The sequence below is a fragment of the Triticum aestivum genome, chromosome 4B (assembly GCF_018294505.1).
Source record: "Triticum aestivum cultivar Chinese Spring chromosome 4B, IWGSC CS RefSeq v2.1, whole genome shotgun sequence".
Taxonomy (NCBI): Eukaryota; Viridiplantae; Streptophyta; class Magnoliopsida; order Poales; family Poaceae; genus Triticum; species Triticum aestivum.
The window spans coordinates 404,003,283-404,026,608 of record NC_057804.1 but is presented as its reverse complement, the minus strand read 5'-3'; the positions used below and the strand labels follow the sequence as shown (position 1 = coordinate 404,026,608).

The 23,326-nt window shown below is 51.2% G+C and overlaps 1 protein-coding gene across 1 annotated transcript; it reads right to left on the bottom strand.

Moving 5' to 3' along the window:
- Positions 1-274: 274 nt before the first annotated feature.
- On the bottom strand, positions 275-4,136 carry LOC123092375 (uncharacterized). Its single transcript, XM_044514143.1, has 7 exons — positions 4,051-4,136; positions 3,797-3,881; positions 1,067-1,126; positions 892-939; positions 733-789; positions 571-632; positions 275-482 (listed from the first exon to the last, which is right to left on the bottom strand). Exons 2-6 carry the CDS (start codon positions 3,845-3,847, stop codon positions 579-581), a joined length of 270 nt encoding a protein of 89 aa, XP_044370078.1. The 5' UTR covers positions 3,848-3,881; positions 4,051-4,136; the 3' UTR covers positions 275-482; positions 571-578.
- Positions 4,137-23,326: the final 19,190 nt, after the last annotated feature.

Here is a 23,326-nt window from a genome sequence, read left to right as displayed (position 1 = left end):
AATACGAATACGGATAGTATGTTTACTTGGTTTGGAGTGTATATGAATATCTTACAAGTTAGCGGCACATTAGGCAAAACAATTAAGTCAGCAACAATGTGATAAAAAATAACTGAACCACGACATATAGCCAGTCAATGATAGACGATAACTACTACTATAACGCGTAATAGTTTCTCAGTTTAATCCTGAAAAAGAGTAAAAATTGACCAGTTCTTAGGTTTTTATTTGTATGGAGCTTGTTATTTTAGGGCGAACATACTAGCAAGGTTGCTGAAACAGCAAATGCCATCCAGACTCAATAACCATGATAACGACGGTTAATCACTTGTGACAGACATAGAGGCAGCAAGTGCCAAGCCAATTTGCATGCAATGCAAAGTTGTTTCCTACATTACGAATTTAGGAGCAGCTAAACAACATTGATCCGAGCTCACTCCTCTCCTCCCTGCGAGCTCTTCACCTGCTGCTGCAATGCGACCCTACAACGCACCACAAGAAGCAACAACTGTCACGTAGGTGAATCTGCAGTGTGAAAAATCCTGCGACTTGGAGGCTTCTTCCTCTTACCTGATGTCTCAGCCAGACGCACAGGTGGGCTTGCGAGGGGGAAGCTGGGGATGAGGAGTTCTCTGAAGAAAGCAGACAAAAACAGCATCAGTAATTGTTTCTAGATAGACCTGACTGACAGTATCGTTCAGCCGGGCTGAAGCTTTCCGTTGTTGTACTGACCTTGAGCTTGGGCTTGAGCGATTCCACCGCAGCCGTTGAGCTGCTGTTTGCAGCTTGCTGGAGAAAATGGCGGGAGATGGATTAAGCACGCATGGTCAGATGCAGTTCTGAATGAAGATATGTCATGGCTGAATAAGTTGTTGTGTTGTGGTGTCTGACCTTGCCAAGGACCCAATCCGCGGAGTCGAAGTAGGCACGCTCATGGTCCTGCATCATTAGATTTAGAATGCAACCAAGCTCATCAAGGAAACGGCCAGATGTGTTCTTCTTCTAGAGATACTTCATGCTTGACAGTGCCTATTTCTGCTCAGTAGTAAAACACTAGCGCTGTTACCTTTGATATGAGCGGCTTCTTGGGCGCCATCCCGCCAAACTTCTTCTCCATGCCGCACGCCTGAAGAAGAACAAGACACGGTATCAGTATCAGAAGAAAATAAACGTATCCGAGACTGAGCAGAGACAGGGCCTCCGCCAAACGCGAGGGAAAAAGCTACGGGATCAGGTTCCAAAGCTCCGCGACACGCTCGGCTAGCTTCCCTGGACGGACGGAAGAAAGATGCATGCACCTCTGCGTAGGATAATAATTTGCTATTTGTTTCCTAACCGCACGTCCGAAAAAGTTGGATCGCTCGAGGCGATCAGGGAGGCGACTAGGGGTCCCTTGCGCGCCGCCAGTGACGCCGCCGGTTCCCTCTCTCTTCGTCGGCCGCTCCGGCGGCGGGAGGGAGGGGGAACCTCGGGTCTGTTCACTAGGTGGGCGTGTGGTAGGGTTAGGGTTGAGGGAGACGCTGCCGAGGCCATTGCGGTGGTGTCGCGTCGGAATAAGTTTGTCCGGGCTCCGTTCGCAGTTAGGCGGGGCTTTTGCCTTCGTCTAGGAGCCAGCGGTGTTGGGGATCCCCGGATCTCGTCGAGGTCGCGGGCTATGGTGGTTGGAGGTCCATCGGCACTGGCCGTTTGGATCCTCAGATGGGCGATGGAGGTAGGGAGACGAAGACCTTTCTTCTTCCTTGTTGGTACGATTTGCTGCTGCTGTTCTTCTCCTTCCTCTGCGCTGATGCTGGTGGGAGATCCTGCTTTGCCCGGGCGGATGGCCCGGCCGCGGTGCCGAACCGGTCGGATGACTCGTGATCTCTTCCTTCCGGAAGGGACACTTTTCGCGGTACTCAAAGCCAAAGATGGCGACGGCTGTTGCAGGTGTGTTGGATTGATGTCCATGCCCTCTCAGCGCTGGTGTCAAGAAAGGAGGAAGCAGCGTGGCGACAATTGTACCGTGGTCGAAGATGATGACCTGTTTGCGACTGGTTGCAGATCCTTTTGCTGCAGGGGTCTTCTCTCAAGATTCAGGGATGATGACACAGGGCTCCGGAGATCTTCTTGTGTTATGGTTGTCTTAGGGTACTCTAGGTATTCTTGGTCCTTTATTTTTGCGTTTCAGTGTGCTTGTAAGGGTCACCTACTCTGTACTAATTCGTGATTTGAATGAACAATTCCTAAAAAAGAAAAAAAGATGCATGCATGCATGCACGCACGCTTATCCGTCTGCTCAGGGTACATGACACGGACAGACAATTATCCCGACCGACGCGACGGCGTGCATGATACACGCACCCAGCCATGTCCCCGGCCGGCATCAGTCGGCTCGGACGCCCGAAAGATTTGGCCAAAAGCGGGAGCGTTCACGAACCCACTTTTCGCGCCAAACCAGCAACAAAATCATGGCCATCGACGTGGTTACCTCTGATTCACGAGAAGGCACTAAAAACATGTGAGCGATCTAGCGATGGCGATCCCCTAACAAAGCCCACGAAAACGACGCAAGGGTCCGACTCGGGTCGATCCTCACCAGAGGGCTCGTTGCCGCCGCCGTGTCGACTTGTTGGCGCCGTGGTGAACTGCTGCTGACACGGGAAGGTACCACAGCACAGGTGTTTGTTCATTCGTACTGTACTACGTAGCTAGCTCGGAGCTGGCTGCAGAGGTGACGCAGGCAGGCCAGGTGGGAGATTCTTGCTTGGGCAGTGCCGGTGTGGCGGCCAGTGAAAGCGTGACAGCAGCAGCGTGGGCAGACAAGCGGTGGCCCGTCGGCCATCATGGACGCACACGCACATCATCTTTTGTTTCCTTCAGAGCCTTTTGATCGGTCAGTAGATTCTTGAGCCGCACGCGGACATGAGACTGCGTAGAGTTTAGCCTTCCTGCCCTTCATTAGCTCCTTGTTGGTACGGTACGTCGTTAGCAAATGTTGGTGCGCGTGGTGTCAGTAGGAGCAATCTGCAATGGCTGCACGTAACCGATGCTGCAGAATCCATCTTTAATGGAGTAGATTAGGACATTGCTGGTTTGCTAAGTAGGTGCTGAGGATAAGAGCGTCTTCTTCATTAAGGTGCGCGAGCGCGTTAGGTAATGCGCTCTAGGAACTTGCTCTCAATGGTTAAGGCCGCCGTTTTGCGGATTAAAACCGCTTCTAGTGTAATGAGGTTCCAAATTAAGATGCACTCAAATACTCCCCCATCCCATAATATAAGAGCGTTTTTGACACTACACGTACGAGGAAACTGACAAGTTAACCATTTTGTTTAGTGGGTGGGGGAGCACTACAGCGTATCATCAAACAGAAAAACAAAGGAGAAATGACATAGCCAAACAGGTGATACGCTCATGGGAGAAGAGAGATAATTGACGGGCTTACTCTGCATATTTATGTCAGAGAGGTAGGGTGGACAGGGACAGGGCACAAGGTAATACAGACTGAGAAGAGCTTCATAAGCAAGCCCTGTTTCCCAAGTTGGGTTAGTTGAAACTCCCAATCTTTCTCTGTTATGCATCAATGGCGTTCATGTACAGCTAATATCTGAACGTATTACTCACTCCACCGATCTCTCTACCAAGTTACCAACTAGTACAAGTCTCCCATAATACAACAGAAGGCTCAGCCAAGGAAACCACTGCAATCAAGTCGCGGGGATGTCGGAGACTACCGAAACAAGAACTTGAAAATTGTAATCATCGATCATGCATCACTGTTCCGCCGGCAGACAATACACAGAGGCTATGGGGAGCTTACCTCTTCATCCATGGAAACCGATGATGTCTTGGCTTCACCGCAGCCCGCCATCCCCCGCTCCTCTTCCTTCTCCTCCCTCGCCGCTCTGCAAAATAAGGCACGGCAAGCGTGTTGAAGGTTCAGTGCTTGGCTACGACCCAAAATAAACGGCAAGATGGAGATGGCGAGAAGCTTTGGCATGAAGATCGGGAGGAAAATGTCGTGAAATGAAATCGGCGAGAAGCGTGTTGGGTAGTTGAGAGGGGAGGAAAAACCTTGTGTAGCCTGTGTCTGTGTGGGTGGGAAGAAGAGGAGGAGGAGGAGGAGGAGGCAAGGAGGGACAAGTCAAGTGTGAGCAGAGAGGGGTGAGGCGATATATATAGAGGTCGCACGCGTGAGAACCGTAAAGACCTGGTGCACAACGCAACGGACATCACATACACGCCTACCGCATGCTACAAAATGCATGACTCTCGTTTAACTAGCCTGAGAGAGCATCCTCTCTGCTCCGAGACACTCTCAAATCAACGGCTACCCGTGGCACATACAGCGGTGTATTTTTTCGGAAAAGGGTGAATTTTATTGGCTCAAAATGGAGCATCAAGAGAATACATAATACAATGAGCATACACCCGGCCTTTGCATAATTAGGATGCACGCAGCCAATCCAACACACACACGCACACCAACAACTAGCAAAGTCATAAGACCATGTGTCGGCGAGGAAAAAAAGAAAAAGAAGAAGCCTAAAGCGATCAAATCAGTGATCGACAAACTACAAATGAGACTTATATCCGCACAAAAACCATTGACACCATAATGATATGGAGGATCTTCAACAACAACACCTCCAGGAAGGGAGCGGCACTCAAGCGTCGTCGTCACCGGATCTAACCACAAAGGCCCGAATCTAAGTTTTCACCCTGAAGAATCAGTCGAAGCAAATCCGAGCAATCCTCCAACAAGGTAACGACGTAAAAAATCATCGCCTTTGCCAGGTGTAACCACTCGAGTCTGACCTAGGTTTTCATCCCGGAGCTCGAGACCTGGTGCACGCAACACCATCATCCAAGTCATACAAGTGTTGTCGCCCCCGCTTTTTCAAAATCCCACCAGCTGCAATTGGATAGCCACCACTCCACAACTTACCCTCTGCGTCAAGTCATCGTCCATAATTTGTATCATATCACTGAAGTCATCCAACAGGTCAAGAGATAAAACCTCCCGAAGTCTTTTCGATGATCTCCGCTGTCGTGGATCCATAGGAAGTCGTTGCAGAGCAATCTACATTCAGCACCATCCGGCAGATATGATCTAGATCACCACCACCAACCAAAAATCGCAGCGTTGTATCGGCACCGTACACGTGGAAGGCGAGCAGATCGCCGCAACCCCACATGCTCAGCGCAACAATCCTACGGGCCGCCGTGGACACCTTGCGTCATCCCGGCGTCATATCCTTGAAGAACGTCGTCGCACGCCACAAGGATGGCCCCGAGCCAGCCGAAGAGGACACTACCCCAACCCCGGGCCCGGCACCGGCAGAAGAGGGACGCCGACGACAGGACGAACCTCGCTGGGCCGAGATCTGACACGGAGAGCGAATGCGGAGGGGAGCAGGACTATTGGTAGGGATGACGGGCGGGGCGGGGAGTAGGCCGCTGCCAGAGACGCACCAGCGGATGGCGGAGCGGCTGGCGTAGGGCACAGAGGCTGGCGGACGGGCGTGCCGGCGGGGAGGCTGTAGCCGGACGAGGCACCCAACCGCCACCATCCCGGGAGCCGGCGCGGGCTTCGCCGGCCACTCCTCCGGTGGCGGCGAGGTGGTGGAGGAGCTGGGAGGGGGGTTGTGGTGGCTGGTCGCTGGAGTTCCCCCGCCGTCGGCAGGGATGGCGACGCGAGGGACGCGGAGTTCTAGTTATTGTATTGCAATGTATAGCAATGCTCATGTTTTAGTTAGACATATACATATATTGTTCTTATTTTTTTTAAATATACAGTACTTATTTCATGATACATTTATTTTCTTTGCTTGCTGCATGGCATGACCTCAGTTTTTGTTGGCGCCGTGTACTGTTTATGTGATGCCTGTATTGCTCCTATTTCCAACCATAAAAGGCCGCACTTTATACGTGCATCTAAACAGTAGCGTGTAGCTAGGGTTTGTTAATAATAATAGTGGTTTGGCGAGAAACACGTGAGGTCAAGCCAAATCCAATCAATGAGACATCGAGATGTGAGCGGGACACGTCGTGCAAAATTTTGGTGTGTGTCAGGTGGGTCTAATTAGCGGACAGGAATAAGTCAACCCAGCGTCCCAAAAAGCTTCTAGATATCAGTAGTGCCCTATGGAACCACATAATCCATTTGTTTGAAACGCCACTATACATTGGCAACACACACTTCTAATCTGAAAAGGAATGGAATTGGATGGGTAGATAGTCCGATTGTTGCTCCCGAAACAACCCGGATCAAAAGCCCATGTGTTGTGTGCAGGAGGCGGCTCAGGCGAGCACCCCGGGCAGCACCGCCGCCGCCCCCTCCTGCCGGCACCGGCAAACTCTGCCTGAGCAGAGTTCATCGGTGATTCGCGGTGGCAGGAATTCCTCTCTCACGTGGGGTGTTGGGATAGGTCAGTCCAGCAAGGCATGGTGTCGCTCAAACGACAGAGTGGCCTAGGCCATCGGCGGTCTCTTCTTCTAGGCGATGGCTTCCAGGTGGCACGACTTCGGGTGTGCTTTATGGCGTCTTCCAAGTGACGGTCGTTGGGACGCACGATGGTGGGGCTCCGGTTAGGACACGCGGCACTTGTCGGGGTTACGATTAGGGGTACGAATAAGGGGCAGAACCTAGCTACGGCGCATGTGTAACACTCGGTGTTTAACGAGTTCAGACCCCTCTCGGCAGAGGTAAAAGGCCTACGTCTCGTGCCCTGAGGCTTGCTTTGATTTGATGGATATGGTTACAAAGATTGCTCGTGTCCGATCATAGAGGGAGGGTGCAGCTTATATAGAGTGCGCTGCAGCCCCACGCCCTCCATGCCGTTTGGGCATTTAATGACACTGAATAGGTCACTTACTAGTATAATGAGCCTCTATTACGACAGTTACAGGTAACGGTAGCTATGACTCAATTTAGTGGACGACTTAGGATCCCTCGACCATTGCAGCTCCCACGACGCCCTCCTGCCTTCTATGGCCGAGTGGTGGTCCATCAGCCGAGTGGCGTGTGATCATCTGAGTGTCGTCGAGTCGTCCGAGTGGACATCCCGACGTAAGTATCTGAACGTTGGCATGGTCCAGGGACCTACCTATGGTGATGATGGGCCCCATGTGGGTCCCGAATGATGGATCCTTGACCCTACCTGTGATAGGTGATGACACATCAGCACTGACCTGGTGGATGTGCACCTCGTGATCTAGCGATGGTGATCTGCCTTTCATGCACCTGTTCTGGCCATACCGGCCCCTCGGTTTACGGGCCTGGGCAGAGCTCTCTCCTGCAAGGTGGTAATCTATAGTGGTATGCTCCGTCTTTGGTGTTCCCACGGCGACGACCTCACTACAGTTTGTGGTGGCTACCGAAAGGTCTTCGTGAGGGTTCCTCGCTCGAGATCCAGTGGTTGGCTTTGGCAATGAGATGCAAACTATGGATGGCGGCTTGACATAGAGGGATGTTCCTACATCAAAGACGGCTGCATATCACATGTAGTTGTTGCGATCGCAGAATAGTGGTGGCGACAACAAATGAGAGATGTCAACGGCGGTGCTACTCAAGCACCCACTCTAGGGCTTTGAGCTGAAAGCCTAGGTCAGGCCCGAGTTGGTTACACCTGGCAATGGTAATGTGTTTACGTCGTTATCTTGTTAAAGGCATTGCCTGCATATGCTCAGACTGGTTCTTCGGGGTGAAAACCTAGATTCTGGCTTAATCCAGTGATGATGGGCAATGACAATGTCTTTACGTAGTTAATGGCCCATAAGTACAGGGGATCAATCATGGTCGTTTCGACAAGTAAGAGTGTTGAACCCAACAAAGAGCACAAGGAATTGATAAGCGGTTTCAACAAGGTATTCTCTCCATGTGTTGTAAATTAGTAGTAACAGATAGCTTGATAACAAGATAACTGATAGCAAGTAACAAGTAATCAAAGTAACAAGGCTCAGCAACGTGGCCCAATCCTTTCATTGCAAAGGACAAGCCGGAAGTACTTATATTAGCAAAGCATTCTCGAGTACACATAGGAATTTCATCTAGTCATAGGGGCGGATCTACACCCTAGGCCCCAAGGGCCCAGGCCCGGGGCGTGGTTTTTTATTAGCTATTACCATGCTATGTTTTTCATATGGGCCCGGGGCCTAGCCCACGACATAGCCAAGGCCCGGACGCCAAGCTTCCTCAACCACGACCTAGGCAACGCAGTTTGCACGCACGCGAGTCAGGAGCAGAGCGACCATGACAGCCACCTCCCATCATGTGAGTCGCGCCGTCGTCGGGCCGCCGACGATTTCCCCATGCCCCGTCCAGTCCCAGGGACTGCCTCACTCTTTGCCGCTCTTCTCCACGACATAGCTAGGGGCCGCCGCTCTTCCTCAATACCCTGCTCGTCAGCTCCCCGCTGCTCAGGACTGTGGACTGTTGATTTGCTGCTGCTACTCTAGATACGTGGCATGAATACTTCATAAATTATAAATATGTTGGAAACGTATCAACATCCCTAAGCTTAATTCCTGCTCGTCCTCGAGTAGGTAAATCATTAAAAATAATATGAAGTGTGAATGCTAGCATAGTGCATAAGTTTTATCAATGATAATTTCAATCACTTTTCCTAGCATCATAAACCACAACTCCTTCTCATAAAACTTATCTTGATAAAGCAGCAATCAATTCACATGTTATGGTTTAAACAATGCATTCTCTTGAAACTTAGCAACCTCCGTTCTTAGTCACCAAACAATTTAAATTCAGTAATGTCTAAGTAAGAGCTCCACATACTCACTTATCATATAGCCTTGTATGATTGCTAATACTCAAAGCATATTTTTTAGAACAAATAGCATCCATCGAGCACAGAGAAAGATAGGGGCTTAATGTTTCACCTCCCAACTCATTTATCATAGAGATAATTGTCAACAAATAATAATTCATGATCAAATATACTTTAATGAATATATGTGCCTGGATATTTCTGCACCACATGATGCTTGCCAAGAGAGGTTGGAATAAGAAGTTGACTCACCAAAAATCAAAATGACAAAAAAGTAAAACATAAGCCCTTCAGAGAGGGAAGCAGGGGTTTGCAGCGGTGTCAAAGCTCATTGCTTTAAGGATTTCAATATCTTCCATGCTAAACACATTATTGGTGGTTCCCATGTGGAATGAAAAGTTTACTCCCCCTCATGATTGCTAGTGCCACCTCTTTTGCTTGGGTGTCGGCATTGGTTGCCTCGATCATGAGCTTCTTTGATTGGGCGGCCTCCTTCATGTCGAGCTTCCTCCTCTTGGCGGCCTCGTCCATGTCAAGCTTATTCGTTTGGAGCTCCAAGTATATCTTCATTTGCTCTCCCTTTCCTTTGCTCCTCCTCTCCTCCCTCGGTTTCTTTTGAGTCATCATGCTGTGAAAAGTTCCTTGCAAGGCGGTGGATGATGCATCACGCTTATCGGCCTCTTGAACAAATCTCCATTCTAAGCCACGGTCGTCGTCCCTCCTTTCTTCTTTAGAACGGCATATTGATCTTTGAACTTTGGACAAACTTTGGTGAGCGACCAACAATATGTGAGAGTGAATGACTTGTTCTTATGACGGGCGTTGAAGGCTTCCAAAGATTGGAATGCCTACACAATCAAAGAGAAGACCACAAATGTAATAGCGAAGCACACAAGATGCAAGAAACATAAACATGGCATATCAATGGAAATATGAGCGGTCATACCAAGTCACTAACGGCCAGGCCACTCACAGGACGGGCTTCGACGCTCTCAAGCACGACACAATACTTGCTGCATTCTCGGAATGAACCCTCACCTCTTTTGGATTGAGTTGTTGCCTAGGGTGCTCGCAAACTTGTAGGGCATAAACTTCCTCCGCTCATGAAAGGTTTTATGAATTCCTATCCAAAATACGGATCCTTTTTACTAGTCACCTTTCGTGGGGTCTTGGCCTATCTCCATTCCAACTCTCACAAATCAAAGTGTCCTCATTTTTGTTGTATGATCTCGTGCGAATGGTTTGCTTCCTTCTTTGTGCGTTGGTTCTTTGGGTGAGCTCATCGATAAACAATGGCTCCTCCGCAATGTTGACCTCTTGTTCCTCATCTTCACAATACAAGTCATCATCTTCATGCCATGAGTTGTCATGGTTGTCGGCCTCCTCTTCTTCATGGGCACCGAAGGGGTCGACACCATACTGTTCGCGGCCGTCTTGGCTTTGGGTCATGTCAGAATCAAAAGCTTGGCCTTGGCCGTCGATGTGGAAGACATAGACATGGCCCTCGTAGATGACGTTCCCCATGAACAAGGTGTAGTCAGGTCGTCGACCATCGGCGTCGGGAGTGGCATTTTGTCGAACAACTTGCCGGTGCCAGGAAGGTTGGCTGTAGGAATGGACTGGGGCTGCTTCCTTAGCATCCCATCGGATGACTCACTAGTGCCACTGAACCCACGCTTGACAGTGAGGTCGATGACGGCCGGGGTGGCAGGGGTGGCCGACGCGATCATGCTGACGTCCCGCTACGTGGAGAACCGGGTCTAGCCATGCAGATGTGGCAGACAAAACCCAGGCGTCCCCAGAGTTACAGAGGATCTCGGGGACTGTACTGCAAAGGGCAAATGGCCGACGACCATGTGGTCACCACGGCCATGGCAGAGGTGGGGAGAATGAACGGGCCGGATCGGCACAACCCTAGCATGACGAGGGCCTGCACCATTGCTGTATGTGTGGCCTTGGTAAGGATGGCCTCGCTCTGGTCAGTGACAGCCTTGTCCTGCATGGCCTGCTGCAAGGCCACGGTGTTAGGGGCGGATTTCTTCTATGCCCCCTTGTCCGTCGGCCCACCTGTTTGTCGATTCCTTGTCAAGTCGCGCGAGATCCACCGACCTAAGCTGTGACCCTTCCTCTCGCCCTTATTCATGGCTGCGGAGCATGTAGTGGCGGCTGGTTCACCGGGTTTTTCATGGCGCCGCCCATGGAGGAGGGAGGGGAGGGCGAGAAGGTTTTCAGAATTGAGGAAAAGTGGGTGTTGTGTGCCACCGATGGGCGGGACAGAGGAGGACAAAGGTGCGCCTACTGCGCATGCATGTTGTCAATTTTGACGCAAACACGACCAAATTTAAAATAGGAGTGAGTCCAAAGTGGACAGTAAACGAATATTCTGTTTGCTCCTGCGTGTTACGCCGTGTTTTGTGTCCGTTTACCTTAAACGGACGCGACCACACCATTTGGGACCGTGCTTAGGAGTTGGCCTAACAACATTTCTCCTTATAGACACACATGATGATTCTCACTCGACTGGTGGAAAACTCGTTCCGTCTACGCCAGAGAAGGGGGTGGCACCACCTTCTTCTACACCCATGAACACATTTAGATTTGGTTCATCCGGGTCATCTTCCGCGCCTCCTCGCCTCTGGAGCGATCGGGTTGACAACGATGATATTTCTGAGCACATGTTGTCGCCTCTGCTTATGGCGCCACTTTCTGCAACACTTCACCTGACGGCGGGGTTGGGGGAGGTTTCTGGACAGAGGAGTTTGGCGCCAGCCTCACGGCTGATGTTGGAGGAGGGGGTGCGGACAGGTAACGCTGGGCAGGAGGCCCAGTGTTGTTCCTCACCACCTCCGGAGCCCACGCCAGCGCGGTCGGCGTGGCATCTGGATGGTTCTTCCAGGTGTGCGGCTGCGGTCCCGACGAGGGTGAGTTGTGGGCAGGAGGCTCCTGATTCACCCGTGCGTAGCCCGGTACCTTGGTCGGCACCATCTTCACCGACACCGGCGATCGCTGGAGCGAGTGTACTGGAGGAGGGGGCGCTGGGAGGAGGTGCAGGAGGCGCCCTGTTGGCCCCATCTCCTTCACCAGGACTTGTCAGGAGGGACGGCCACGTGGAGACTGTCCAGTCCCCGCGGGTCTGGACTACTGAGGAGGTGATCGTGTTTGGTGGGCACCATGACCCGGTGTCGCCTAGCACGCGTGTCAGTAACCGGGTCCAGGACCAACTAGATGCCAACGACTTCCAGCTAGAGCATGCTATGAGGGCCGCCAAGCTTCGGGACGTTGAGTCCTTTACAGGTATGAAAGTCAATAAGCAGTGTTCCATTATGCATTTTTCTGAGCATGAGTTTATTAGTAAGGCAAAAGTTTTAGGAGTGTCACTTGGGTCTAACGGGCAAGAAATCACTAAAGCGATCAATAATATACTCGACTTAGAGGCGGAGAGAGCGTCTGAGCTGATCCGAAATCTAGCGGTTGTCAGACCTATGACGGAGGCGTGAAAGGATCGATATGGTTAACTAGAGGGGGATCAATAGGCAACTACCAATTTTTAGCTTTTCTTCACAAATTAAGTTTAGCAACAAATAAGTTGTCCAGATGTGCAACTAGGTGAGCAACCTATATGATGTGAATAACAACAAAAACAACAACAACAACAAGCAAGAATATAACGCAAGTAAAATTTGCACAAAGTAAAGGTAAGATATAACCAAAAGTGGAGCGGTGAAGACGATGATGTGTTACCAAAGTTCCTTCCCTATGAGGGGAAGTACGTCTCCGTTGGAGCCGTGTGGAGGCACAATGCTCCCCAAGAAGCCACTAGGGCCACCGTATTCTCTTCACGCCCTCACACAATGTGAGATGTCGTGATTCCACTAGTGGTACCCTTGAAGACGTCAACCGGACCTTTACAAACGAGGTTGGGGCTCTCTCCACAACCAAATTGGAGGCTCCCAACGAAACCACGGAGCTTCACCACAATGGAATGTGGCTCCGAGGTGACCTCAACCGTCTAGAGTGCTCAAATACCCAAGAGTAACAAAATCCACACAAGAAAGTATGGGGTAATCAAATTACCTTTGGTGGGAGTGTAGATCTAGGTCTCCTCCTTCAATCCCTAGCAAATCAACGAGTTTGGGTGGCTAGAGAGAGAGATCAGGCAAGAAATCTTGAAGGGAATTAATGGAGGAGAGATAGAGAGGCAAGAGGTAAGGAGGTAGGTGGAATAAACCCCCTTTATATAGGCATCCCCAAATTCCAACCGTTACAACAGTTTTTACACTACAGCGGTACAACCGCTCCTAACACCGGTACAACCGGGATTCACGGGTAAGCTGCAGAAACCCTAACAAGTGGTACAATCGGTCACACGATCGGTAGTACTGGTTAACAAGAATAACGGGACTAACCCTCGCCTACCGCTCAACAACCGCCTTGAACCAGAAGGGAGTCACCCCTATGGGCGGTGGTCGAGCAGTAGTTGCACCGGAACTATCGCCTGGCCCTAGAACTAGAGGTGGCTAAGTCCCGAGTGATGGGGTTATGTACCTAGGGTAGGGTCATGAACCTGATCAAAGTACCTTACCCAAGGACATCCTTAGAAGAGGTCGCCTTCCAGTCGACCAACGAAGGACTCACTCGACTGACTTGAAGGACTCGACCACGAAGACTCACTCGACCACCAGGAGGTCAAGAGGCACTCTGCACTACAACGGCCTGTAATTAAGTAGGCTTTATGATAGTAAAGACACTTTATGTGAGGCGTTACCAGTAAGCCCCAGACTTAACTCACCTTAAACCCTCTCCTACGTGGGCTGGCTGGGGTCCTGGCGCACTCTATATAAGCCACCCCCTCCACAGGCAGAGGGGTTCGGCACCTTGTAACTCATATACTCATAATCCACTCGACCGCCTCCGGGCTCCGAGACGTAGGGCTATTACTTCTTCCGAGAAGGGCCTGAACTCGTACATCCCTTGTGTTTACAACCTCTCCATAGCTAGGACCTTGCCTCTCCATACCTACCCCCCACTCTACTGTCAGGCTTAGAACCACGACAGTTGGCGCCCACCGTGGGGCAGGTGTTTTAGCGATTTTGTGGAGAAGTTGCGATTCTTCCGAGTACTTTCATCATGGTGTCTGCTGGAGTTTTGGTCGGGGGTCAAGAGATCCGTCTCGGCACTCTCACCTTCATCGCCGACGACTCCGCGTGGCTCCAGGAGGCTCCACTCGACGTAGATGCGCTCCCCGTCCGCGGTGCGACGCATTTTCGCGCATGTGTCCGCGGCGTTCTGCTGCGGCAACCGTCGACCCAGTATCGGTCGGCTCCTCCATCGTCCACCCTCCCGGTCTCCCGCCAGCGCAAGCGCTCGGGCCGGTCGAGGCTTCAGCGATGGGTGAGGCACGCGGTGGCTCGCCAATCGGCCACCACCCAAGTTGCGGCAATCGAGCCCAACGAATCTCTCTACGGCTTGTTCGATCTGTCGACTGGCTCCGTAGAGACTGCATCCGAGTGCGGTAGCAGTGATCCAGCGGCGGAAATCTTGATGGTCGACGGGCCCCGCAGTCCCCCTGGCTTCGCCCGTGATGGTGGAGCAGGTGACGGAGGCGACCCCGCACGACGCCACGAAGAGTACCAGCCCGAGCCACTCGACTCTCTGCAAAGAGAGGAACTTCGCCGCAGGAACGTGGATGCCCTGCGTACTCCCATCGCAGGAGAAACCCCCGAGGCTCGTGCCTTGGAGGAGGCGCGTCTGGCCAATTTGGCCGAGCGCACTCGACTGGAGAATCTTCAGCGAGCACTCGACGAGCGCGCGCGGCAACGAGTTCCCGACACCAGTCGACGTCAACTCTTCCCGCCGACTCAGGTATATCGAACCCCAATCCAGAATTTAGCAGCTGCGACCCGTATAGCAGAGTCCATCCAGCCTTCGCAGTCGGAAGCTGGCAGAGGTTTGCTGCAGATCAGGGATCTGCTCCGGGCAGCAGGAGATCAGAATTCAGCCGTGTCTCAGTCGCGCAACAGAATTCACAGTCGATCCGTCACTGCGAATACGGTTCAGTCGGCTCACAGCCCCAGATCGCCTCCGCGGCGTGAAGGGCGCGAGAATCGGCAAGATCAATATGGCGACCGACCGAGATGATAGGCGTCGAGTGCCCAATTCCCCTCCGAGGGGTGGGTCTTACGCTCCTCGGTGGCAAGATGACAGGCGTCAGTACAGTACAGGGCGAAGGGTTCCAGTCGACCCCAGAGAACCAGGCTTCGATGCGCGATCCATTATCGTGCAAGGTTTGGTCGACCGGAACAGAGCCCATCGGGGCGGACTCGACAGAGATGCGCCCACAAGCAGTCGAATGCATGTTTCTGGTCCTGAATGTTTCAGCAGAGCTATCAGAGCCGCAGTTATCCCTCCCAATTTCAGGTTGGCAACAGGAGTCAGCAAGTTCACTGGTGAGTCTAAGCCTGAAACTTGGCTTGAAGACTACCGAGTGGCAGTTCAGATTGGTGGTGGGAACGACGAGGTGGCCATGAAGCATTTGCCCCTCATGCTGGAAGGTTCTGCCAGGGCATGGTTGACTCAATTACCTCCTAGCAGCATTTACGCTTGGGAAGATCTGTCCCGAGTGTTCATCAGAACGTTTGAAGGGACTTGCAAGCGACCAGCTGGATTGACAGAGTTGCAAGTCTGCGTGCAGAAGGCTAATGAGACTCTCAGAGAGTATATTCAGAGGTGGATCACTTTGCACCACACTGTGGAGAATGTGTCTGATCATCAGGCAGTCTGCGCCTTCAAAGATGGCGTCAAGAACAGAGAACTGAGTTTGAAGTTTGGTCGAACCGGTGACATGACCTTGAGTCGGATGATGGAGATTGCTACCAAGTACGCCAACGGCGAAGAAGAAGACCGACTCCGAAGCGGCAAGCACAAGCCGAGTCAGTCGGAAAAAGGAAACACCAGTCGGAAACAGAAGCGGAAGGCTGAACCGGCAGCTCCTGGAGAGGCTCTGGCCGTGACTCAGGGAAAGTTTAAGGGGAAACCAAAAGGATCCTGGAACCCCAAGAAGGTAAAGGATAAAGAAGGGAACGACGTAATGGATATGCCATGTCACATCCATACGAAGAAAGACGAAGAGGGGAATATCATCTACCCGAAGCACACCACTCGCCAATGTCGACTCCTGATCCAGCAGTTTCAGGGAAAACAGTCTAAGGACAAGGAGAAGGAGTCGGACAAGGCCGAAGACAAGGAGGACAGTGAGGAAGGATATCCGCATATCAACTCCACTCTGATGATCTTTGCAGATGTGGAAAGCAGGAGTCGACTGAAAGTCATTAACCGAGAGGTGAACATGGTTGCCCCAGCAAAAGCAAATTATCTGAAATGGTCTCAAATACCCATCACATTCGACCAATCTGATCACCCGACTCATATTGCCACCCCTGGGAGGCAAGCTTTGGTGGTCGATCCAGTTGTCGAAGGCACTCGACTGACAAAGGTGCTGATGGATGGTGGAAGCGGGCTGAATTTGTTGTATGCAGACACACTGAAAGGAATGGGCATTCCGATGTCCCGACTGAGCACTAGTAACATGAGCTTTCATGGAGTTATACCAGGGAAGAAAGCCGAGTCACTCGGCCAAATAGCTTTGGACGTGGTGTTTGGTGATTCGAAGCATTTTCGCAAAGAAAAGTTGACGTTTGAGGTCGTGGATTTTCAGAGTGCATATCATGCCATTTTGGGGAGACCAGCTTACGCACGGTTCATGGCTCGACCATGCTACGTGTACCTCAAATTGAAGATGCCCGGCCCCAAAGGAGTGATCACTGTCACCGGTGATCGGAAAAAGGCAGAAGAGTGCTTTCAGAAGGGCTCCAAGATTGCCGATTCCCAGGTGACAGCGGTCGAGTTCGAAGAATACAAGCAAAACGCAGATCCGAGTGACTTGCTGCGATCAAAGAAACCCGCCACAGAGTCTGCATTCCAGTCGTCCGGTGAGACGAAGCCTGTTCACATTCACCCGACCGACCCCGATGCAGCTCCGACCCGCATCTCCACAACACTCGACCCAAAATAGGAAGAAGCGCTCATCCAGTTCCTCCGTGAGAACTGGGACATTTTTGCATGGAAGCCCGCTGACATGCCAGGTGTTCCCAGGGGACTGGCTGAGCATCGCCTAAGAGTCGACTCATCTGCAAAACCAGTCAAAGAGCATCTTCGGCGGTCCGCCGTCCAGAAGAGAAAAGCCATTGGTGAAGAAGTGGCTCGACTGTTGGCGGCCGGATTTATCCGAGAGATATACCACTCCGAGTGGCTCGCTAATGTCGTCATGGTTCCTAAGAAGGACAAGTCGCTCCGAATGTGCATTGATTTCAAGCACATCAACCGGGCCTGCCCGAAAGATCATTTTCCTCTCCCTCGCATAGATCAAATTGTTGACTCGACCGCGGGATGCGAGAGGCTATCTTTTTTAGATGCCTACTCCGGGTACCACCAGATCCGTCTGTACGGACCCGACGAGGTAAAAACAGCTTTCATCACTCCATTCGGGTGCTTCTGCTATATCACCATGCCATTCGGCCTCAAGAATGCCGGAGCCACATTTATGCGAATGATTCAGAAGTGTCTACTCACTCAAATCAGTCGGAATGTGGAAGCATATATGGATGATATCGTTGTCAAGTCACGAAAAGGTTCCGACCTGCTCGCTGATCTCGCCGAAACATTTGCCAACCTCAGAAGATATGATATCAAGCTCAATCCATCAAAGTGCACATTTGGAGTTCCTGGTGGCAAGTTACTCGGTTTTCTCGTTTCCGAACGGGGAATCGACGCTAACCCAGAGAAGATTGGCACTATTCTCCGAATGAAACGCCCTGTGCGAGTGCACGATGTCCAGAAGCTTACTGGATGCTTGGCCGCATTAAGTCGATTCATCTCACGACTCGGTGAAAAGGCATTGCCTCTTTACCGACTGATGAAGAAGACAGACAAGTTCGAGTGGACTCCAGAAGCTGATGCAGCGTTTGCCGAGCTAAAAGCTCTGCTCTCCACCCAGCCGGTGCTTGCTGCTCCAATCAGCAAAGAGCCTCTGTTGCTCTATATCGCAGCCACAGGACAAGTCGTCAGTACTGTGCTAACGGTCGAGCGGGAAGAAGAAGGAAAAGCTCTCAAAGTTCAGCGCCCAGTGTATTATTTGTCTGAAGTCTTGACTCCATCCAAGCAGAGATATCCTCATTATCAGAAGCTTGTGTATGGAATATACATGACCACAAAGAAGGTTGCTCATTATTTTTCTGATCATTCCATCACAGTCGTCAGCGACGCTCCACTATCAGAGATTTTGCACAACAGAGATGCAACTGGTCGAGTGGCCAAATGGGCGATTGAACTTCTTCCCCTTGATATCAAGTTTGAGGCAAAGAAAGCCATTAAGTCCCAGGCAATAGCAGATTTCCTCGCCGAGTGGATTGAACAGCAGCAGCCGACTGAAGTTCACTCGGAGCATTGGACCATGTTCTTTGATGGCTCTAAGATGTTGAATGGTTCCGGTGCTGGGGTTGTCCTGGTTTCCCCCAGAGGAGATAAGCTCAGATATGTGCTCCAGATTCACTTTGATTCCTCCAACAATGAGGCAGAATATGAGGCCCTCTTATATGGGTTGCGCATGGCCATTTCACTCGGCGTCCGTCGCCTGATGGTCTATGGCGACTCGGATTTAGTGGTCAACCAGGTGATGAAAGAGTGGGACGTGAGAAGCCCAGCCATGACTGGATACTGCAGTGCAGTGAGGAAGCTGGAAAAGAAGTTCGAGGGGTTGGAGCTCCATCATATACCCCGACTGAAAAATCAAGCAGCTGATGATCTAGCAAAGATAGGTTCCAAGAGAGAAGCCATTCCGAGTGGTGTGTTCTTGGAGCATATACACACTCCGTCAGTCAAAGAAGATCCTTTCACCGAAGAAACTCCACAGCCCAAGAGTGCCACAGATCCGACTGAAGTTGAAGTCCCAGCGGTGGTCGACTTGATCATGGAGGTTTTGGTGGTCATTCCCGACTGGACAGTTCCGTATGTCGCATATATCCTGAGAAAAGAGCTTCCGGAGGATGAGGAAGAGGCTCGACAGATCGTCCGTCGATCTAAGGCCTTTACCGTAATCAAAGGACAATTATACAGAGAAAGCGCGACTGGAGTTGGTCAGAAGTGCATAACACCAGAAGAAGGTCGACTCATCCTCAATGATATTCACTCGGGGACCTGTGGTCATCATGCGTCCTCTCGGACCATCGTGGCCAAAGCATACCGAGCCGGATTTTACTGGCCAAAGGCGAATGAGATGGCAAAAGATATAGTGGATAAGTGCGAGGGATGTCAGTTCTACTCGAATATGTCGCACAAGCCTGCGTCGGCCCTGAAGACCATCCCACTCGTCTGGCCTTTCGCAGTATGGGGACTGGACATGGTCGGTCCTTTGAGAACAGGACGAAGTGGCTTCACGCATGTACTGGTGGCAGTCGACAAGTTCACCAAGTGGATCGAGGCTAAACCAATCAAGAGCCTTGACACCGGTACTGCTGTTAGCTTCATCAGGGAACTAATATTCAGATATGGAGTCCCGCACAGCATCATTACGGATAATGGGTCGAACTTTGACTCAGAGGAATTCAGAGATTTCTGCAACTCCCAAGGCACACGGGTCGACTACGCTTCAGTCGCCCATCCGCAGTCGAATGGACAAGCAGAGCGAGCTAATGGACTGATTCTTAAGGGATTGAAGCCTCGACTGATGCGTGATCTCAAACACGCGGCTGGAGCTTGGGTCGACGAACTTCCCTCAGTGCTTTGGGGGCTGCGGACCACACCTAATCGGTCGACCGGAAGAACTCCATTCTTCTTGGTCTACGGAGCTGAAGCAGTCTTGCCGAGTGATCTTCTCCACAATGCTCCTCGAGTTGAAATCTACAACGAAGCAGAGGCTGAACAAGCGCGGCAGGACGCAGTCGACCTTTTAGAGGAAGAAAGGGAGATGGCTCTGATCCGCTCGACCATCTACCAACAAGATTTGCGTCGTTTCCACACCAGAAATGTGAGAGGTCGAGCCTTCCAGGAAGGGGATTTAGTTCTCCGAGTGGATCAGCACAAACCACACAAGCTTGCTCCTTCTTGGGAAGGCCCCTTCATCGTCACCAAGGTTCTCCACAACGGGGCGTACCGTCTTTACAACGTCGAGCATAATATCGACGAGCCCTGAGCTTGGAACGCGGAGCTACTCCGCCCATTTTACACTTAAGTTTTATCACTCGGATGAGTTGCAATAAAGTACTTCTGTAGTTCATGGACCTCAAAATAATAGTGTCATAGTTCCTCCATAATTTCTGTCACTTTTTATTTTTGTCCAAATAAAATTCCTCCTCAGTGGGTGACTTAGCCGCGAATCCGTTTCGCCTAAGTTTGTAAAAATCCTACCGAGTGGTGAGCCAGACTCTCACTCGGAGGCTTAGCTGCGAATCCGTTTCGCCTAAGTTATCAAAATCCTACCGAGTGAAGAGCAAGCCTCTCACTCAGGGGCTTAGCTGCAGCCCTGTGCTCGCCTAAGTTGTAAAAAATCCTACCGAGTAAAGAGCAAGCCTCTCACTCGGAGGCTTAGCTGCAGTCCAAGCACTCGCCTAAGTTACAAAAAATCCTACCGAGTGAAGAGCAAGCCTCTCACTCGGGGGCTTAGCTGCAGCCCTGTGCTCGCCTAAGTTGTAAAAATCCTACCGAGTGAAGAGCAAGCCTCTCACTCGGGGGCTTAGCTGCAGTCCAAGAACTCGCCTAAGTTACAAAAATCCTACCGAGTGAAGAGCGACCCTCTCACTCGGAGGCTTAGCTGCAGTCCAAGCACTCGCCTAAGTTACAAAAATCCTACCGAGTGAAGAGCGACCCTCTCACTCGGAGGCTTAGCTGCAGTCCAAGCACTCGCCTAAGTTACAAAAAATCCTACCGAGTGAAGAGCGACCCTCTCACTCGGGGGCTTAGCTGCAGTCCAAAGCACTCGCCTAAGTTGTAAAAATCCTACCGAGTGAAGAGCGACCCTCTCACTCGGGGGCTTAGCTGCAGTCCAAGCACTCGCCTAAGTTACAAAAATCCTACCGAGTGAAGAGCGACCCTCTCACTCGGGGGCTTAGCTGCAGTCCAAGCACTCGCCTAAGTTGTAAAAAATCCTACCGAGTGAAGAGCAAGCCTCTCACTCGGGGGCTTAGCTGCAGTCCAAGCACTCGCCTAAGTTACAAAAATCCTACCGAGTAAAGAGCAAACCTCTCACTCGGAGGCTTAGCTGCAGTCCAAGCACTCGCCTAAGTTACAAAAATCCTACCGAGTGAAGAGCAAACCTCTCACTCGGAGGCTTAGCTGCAGCCCTGTGCTTGCCTAAGTTATAAAAATCCTACCGAGTGAAGAGCGAACCTCTCACTCGGGGGGCTTAGCTGCGGCCCAGTGCTCGCCTAAGTTATAGAAATCCTACCGAGTGGTAAGCCGGGCTTCCACTCGGAGGCTTAGCCGCAGCCCAGTGCTCGCCTAAGTGGACTAAAGAATAAGTCGATTGCAGTAAAGGCGCCTGCAAAAGACATTTCGAGCCAAAGGCAATCATATTCAAGCACCAAATTCAAGTTTGAATCGATATCTAAAGGAACCGAAAGTGCTCAGGCGTTAAGCCTGTTAAGGTTTATCGGTTACAATTCCACTCGGCATACCGAGGCAAATTTAAAGAGTCGAGCCAGAAGAAGTTTTTTACCCCTCCTGTGGAGGGCTGGAAGGTGCAACGAATTCATCAAGGTCAATTCCGTCGGCGATCCAAGTGGCAGCTGCAAGGAAAGTTTCCATAAAGGACCTGAAGTCGTGTTTCTTGGTGTTGGCCACCCGAAGAGCCGCCAGCTTCTCTTCTCGCGCATCTTTACAGTGGACTCGGGCCAGACACAGAGCAACATCTGCACCACACCGAGCCGAGGACTTCTTCCATTCCTGCACTCGACCAGGGATCGTGTTCAAGCGGGCCATCAGCGACTCAAGGTCATTCTGAAGTGTCTCCTCAGGCCAGAGCGTCGAGTCGATGCGAGATGTGGCGGCCTTCAGCCTTGCGAGATAGTCCACGACAGCTGCAACACGAGACTCCAGTCGGAAAACATCCATGGCAACTTCGTCGTTCACCGGAGAATTGACGGGGTCGAGGTTTGGCTCCAGCCGGCTAGTTTCTTCTTCAAAGTTTTGACAAAATTCTGCAAGGATGATCACTAAGTCAAGGGATGGTCGAATGGAAAAACCACAATTGGAAATGTTTGCCAAGCATAGAGGTTTACCTTCAAGCATAAGAAACAGCTTCTTGGCAAGACCACTCAGGAAGGCCTCCAGATCAGTTTTCTTCCCAGTCAATTTGCTGACTTGGTCGGTCAGGGCAGCTTTATCAGTTTTCAGTCGACTGACCTCCTTGTTGGCGATCCCAAGAGCAGCTTTCAGATTGGTATTGTCTTGTTCAAGCTTGGTGACTGAAGCTAACTTCTCGTCAGCAAGCTTGATCTTCTCAGCTAGTTCGAGGTCTTTCTTCTGTTGGGCCTCCCTTACCTTACCTGCAAGTTACAGCAAGATCAGATTTTGAAACAAGCAAGGGGAAAAGCAGTCGTCAGGGTCTCACCAAACATACCTTCGGTCTCCTCCTTTGCCTTCGTCAGCTTCTCCTGAACCAGCTTCAAGCTCAGCTCGAGTTGAGTGTGCTTGTTTTCCAGCTCAGAGTAGCGAGCCACAAGATCACAAGAGTTCTGCGAAGAACCAATCGACTAAATGTCAAATATAATTCACTTCCGAGTGAAAAAGGAAAAAACACACGTTTCTAAGACTACAGCCGAATACAAGCATTCGACCGTAGTCTCGGGGACTACACCCAGTGGGTGCACTCAGCGTGCCCCCACTAATCCTGTTGAAGACAAAGTCGACCAGTCGACCTCAAAAAAAAAGAGAGAGATGTATTCTTTAAGACTGTGATCAACTGCAAGCAGTCGACCACAGTCTCGGGGACTACACCCAGTGGGTGCACTCAACGTGCCCCCACCGGTTTGTGAAATCCAGTCGACATAGTCGACTGACAGAAAGATTGACATCATAAAGCCTAAGGCCGACTGCCAGCAGTCGACCTTAGCCTTGGGGACTACACCCAGCGGGTGCACTCAGCGTGCCCCCGCTAACACGGAGTTTAATCGACACACCCAGTGGGTGACTACTATAAATTCCGGAAAGGAAAAGTTTTTGGTTGCATATCCAACAGAACAAACAGTGGTCGACTGACCTGAACATTGCTTTGGAGGGCAGAACTGGCGTCATAAGCTGCCTGGCTCGCATCCCGGATAGTCTTTAACTGCTCCATCATGATTCCCGCCTGGCGTATCGCTTCCTTCGCCGCGCCAGCTTGGTCCTCTGGGACGTGGTGCGTCGTGAAGAGGGAGGGCTGCTGAGCACTCGTCAATGGATCTGCGAAGGACACCGTGTGTCGAGTGGTGTTCTCTTCCTCCGCAGTCAGAATCTCAGGCGCCGTCACATCCTGA

Coding starts and splice junctions, on each gene's coding strand:
- LOC123092375 (XM_044514143.1), bottom strand. CDS start 3,847: ATGGCGGGCTGCGGTGAAGCCAAGACATCATCGGTTTCCATGGATGAA. Junction 790..891: donor CGGATTGGGTCCTTGGCAAG/GTCAGACACCAC, acceptor CATTTTCTCCAG/CAAGCTGCAAACAGCAGCTC. Junction 633..732: donor CGCTCAAGCCCAAGCTCAAG/GTCAGTACAACA, acceptor TGCTTTCTTCAG/AGAACTCCTCATCCCCAGCT.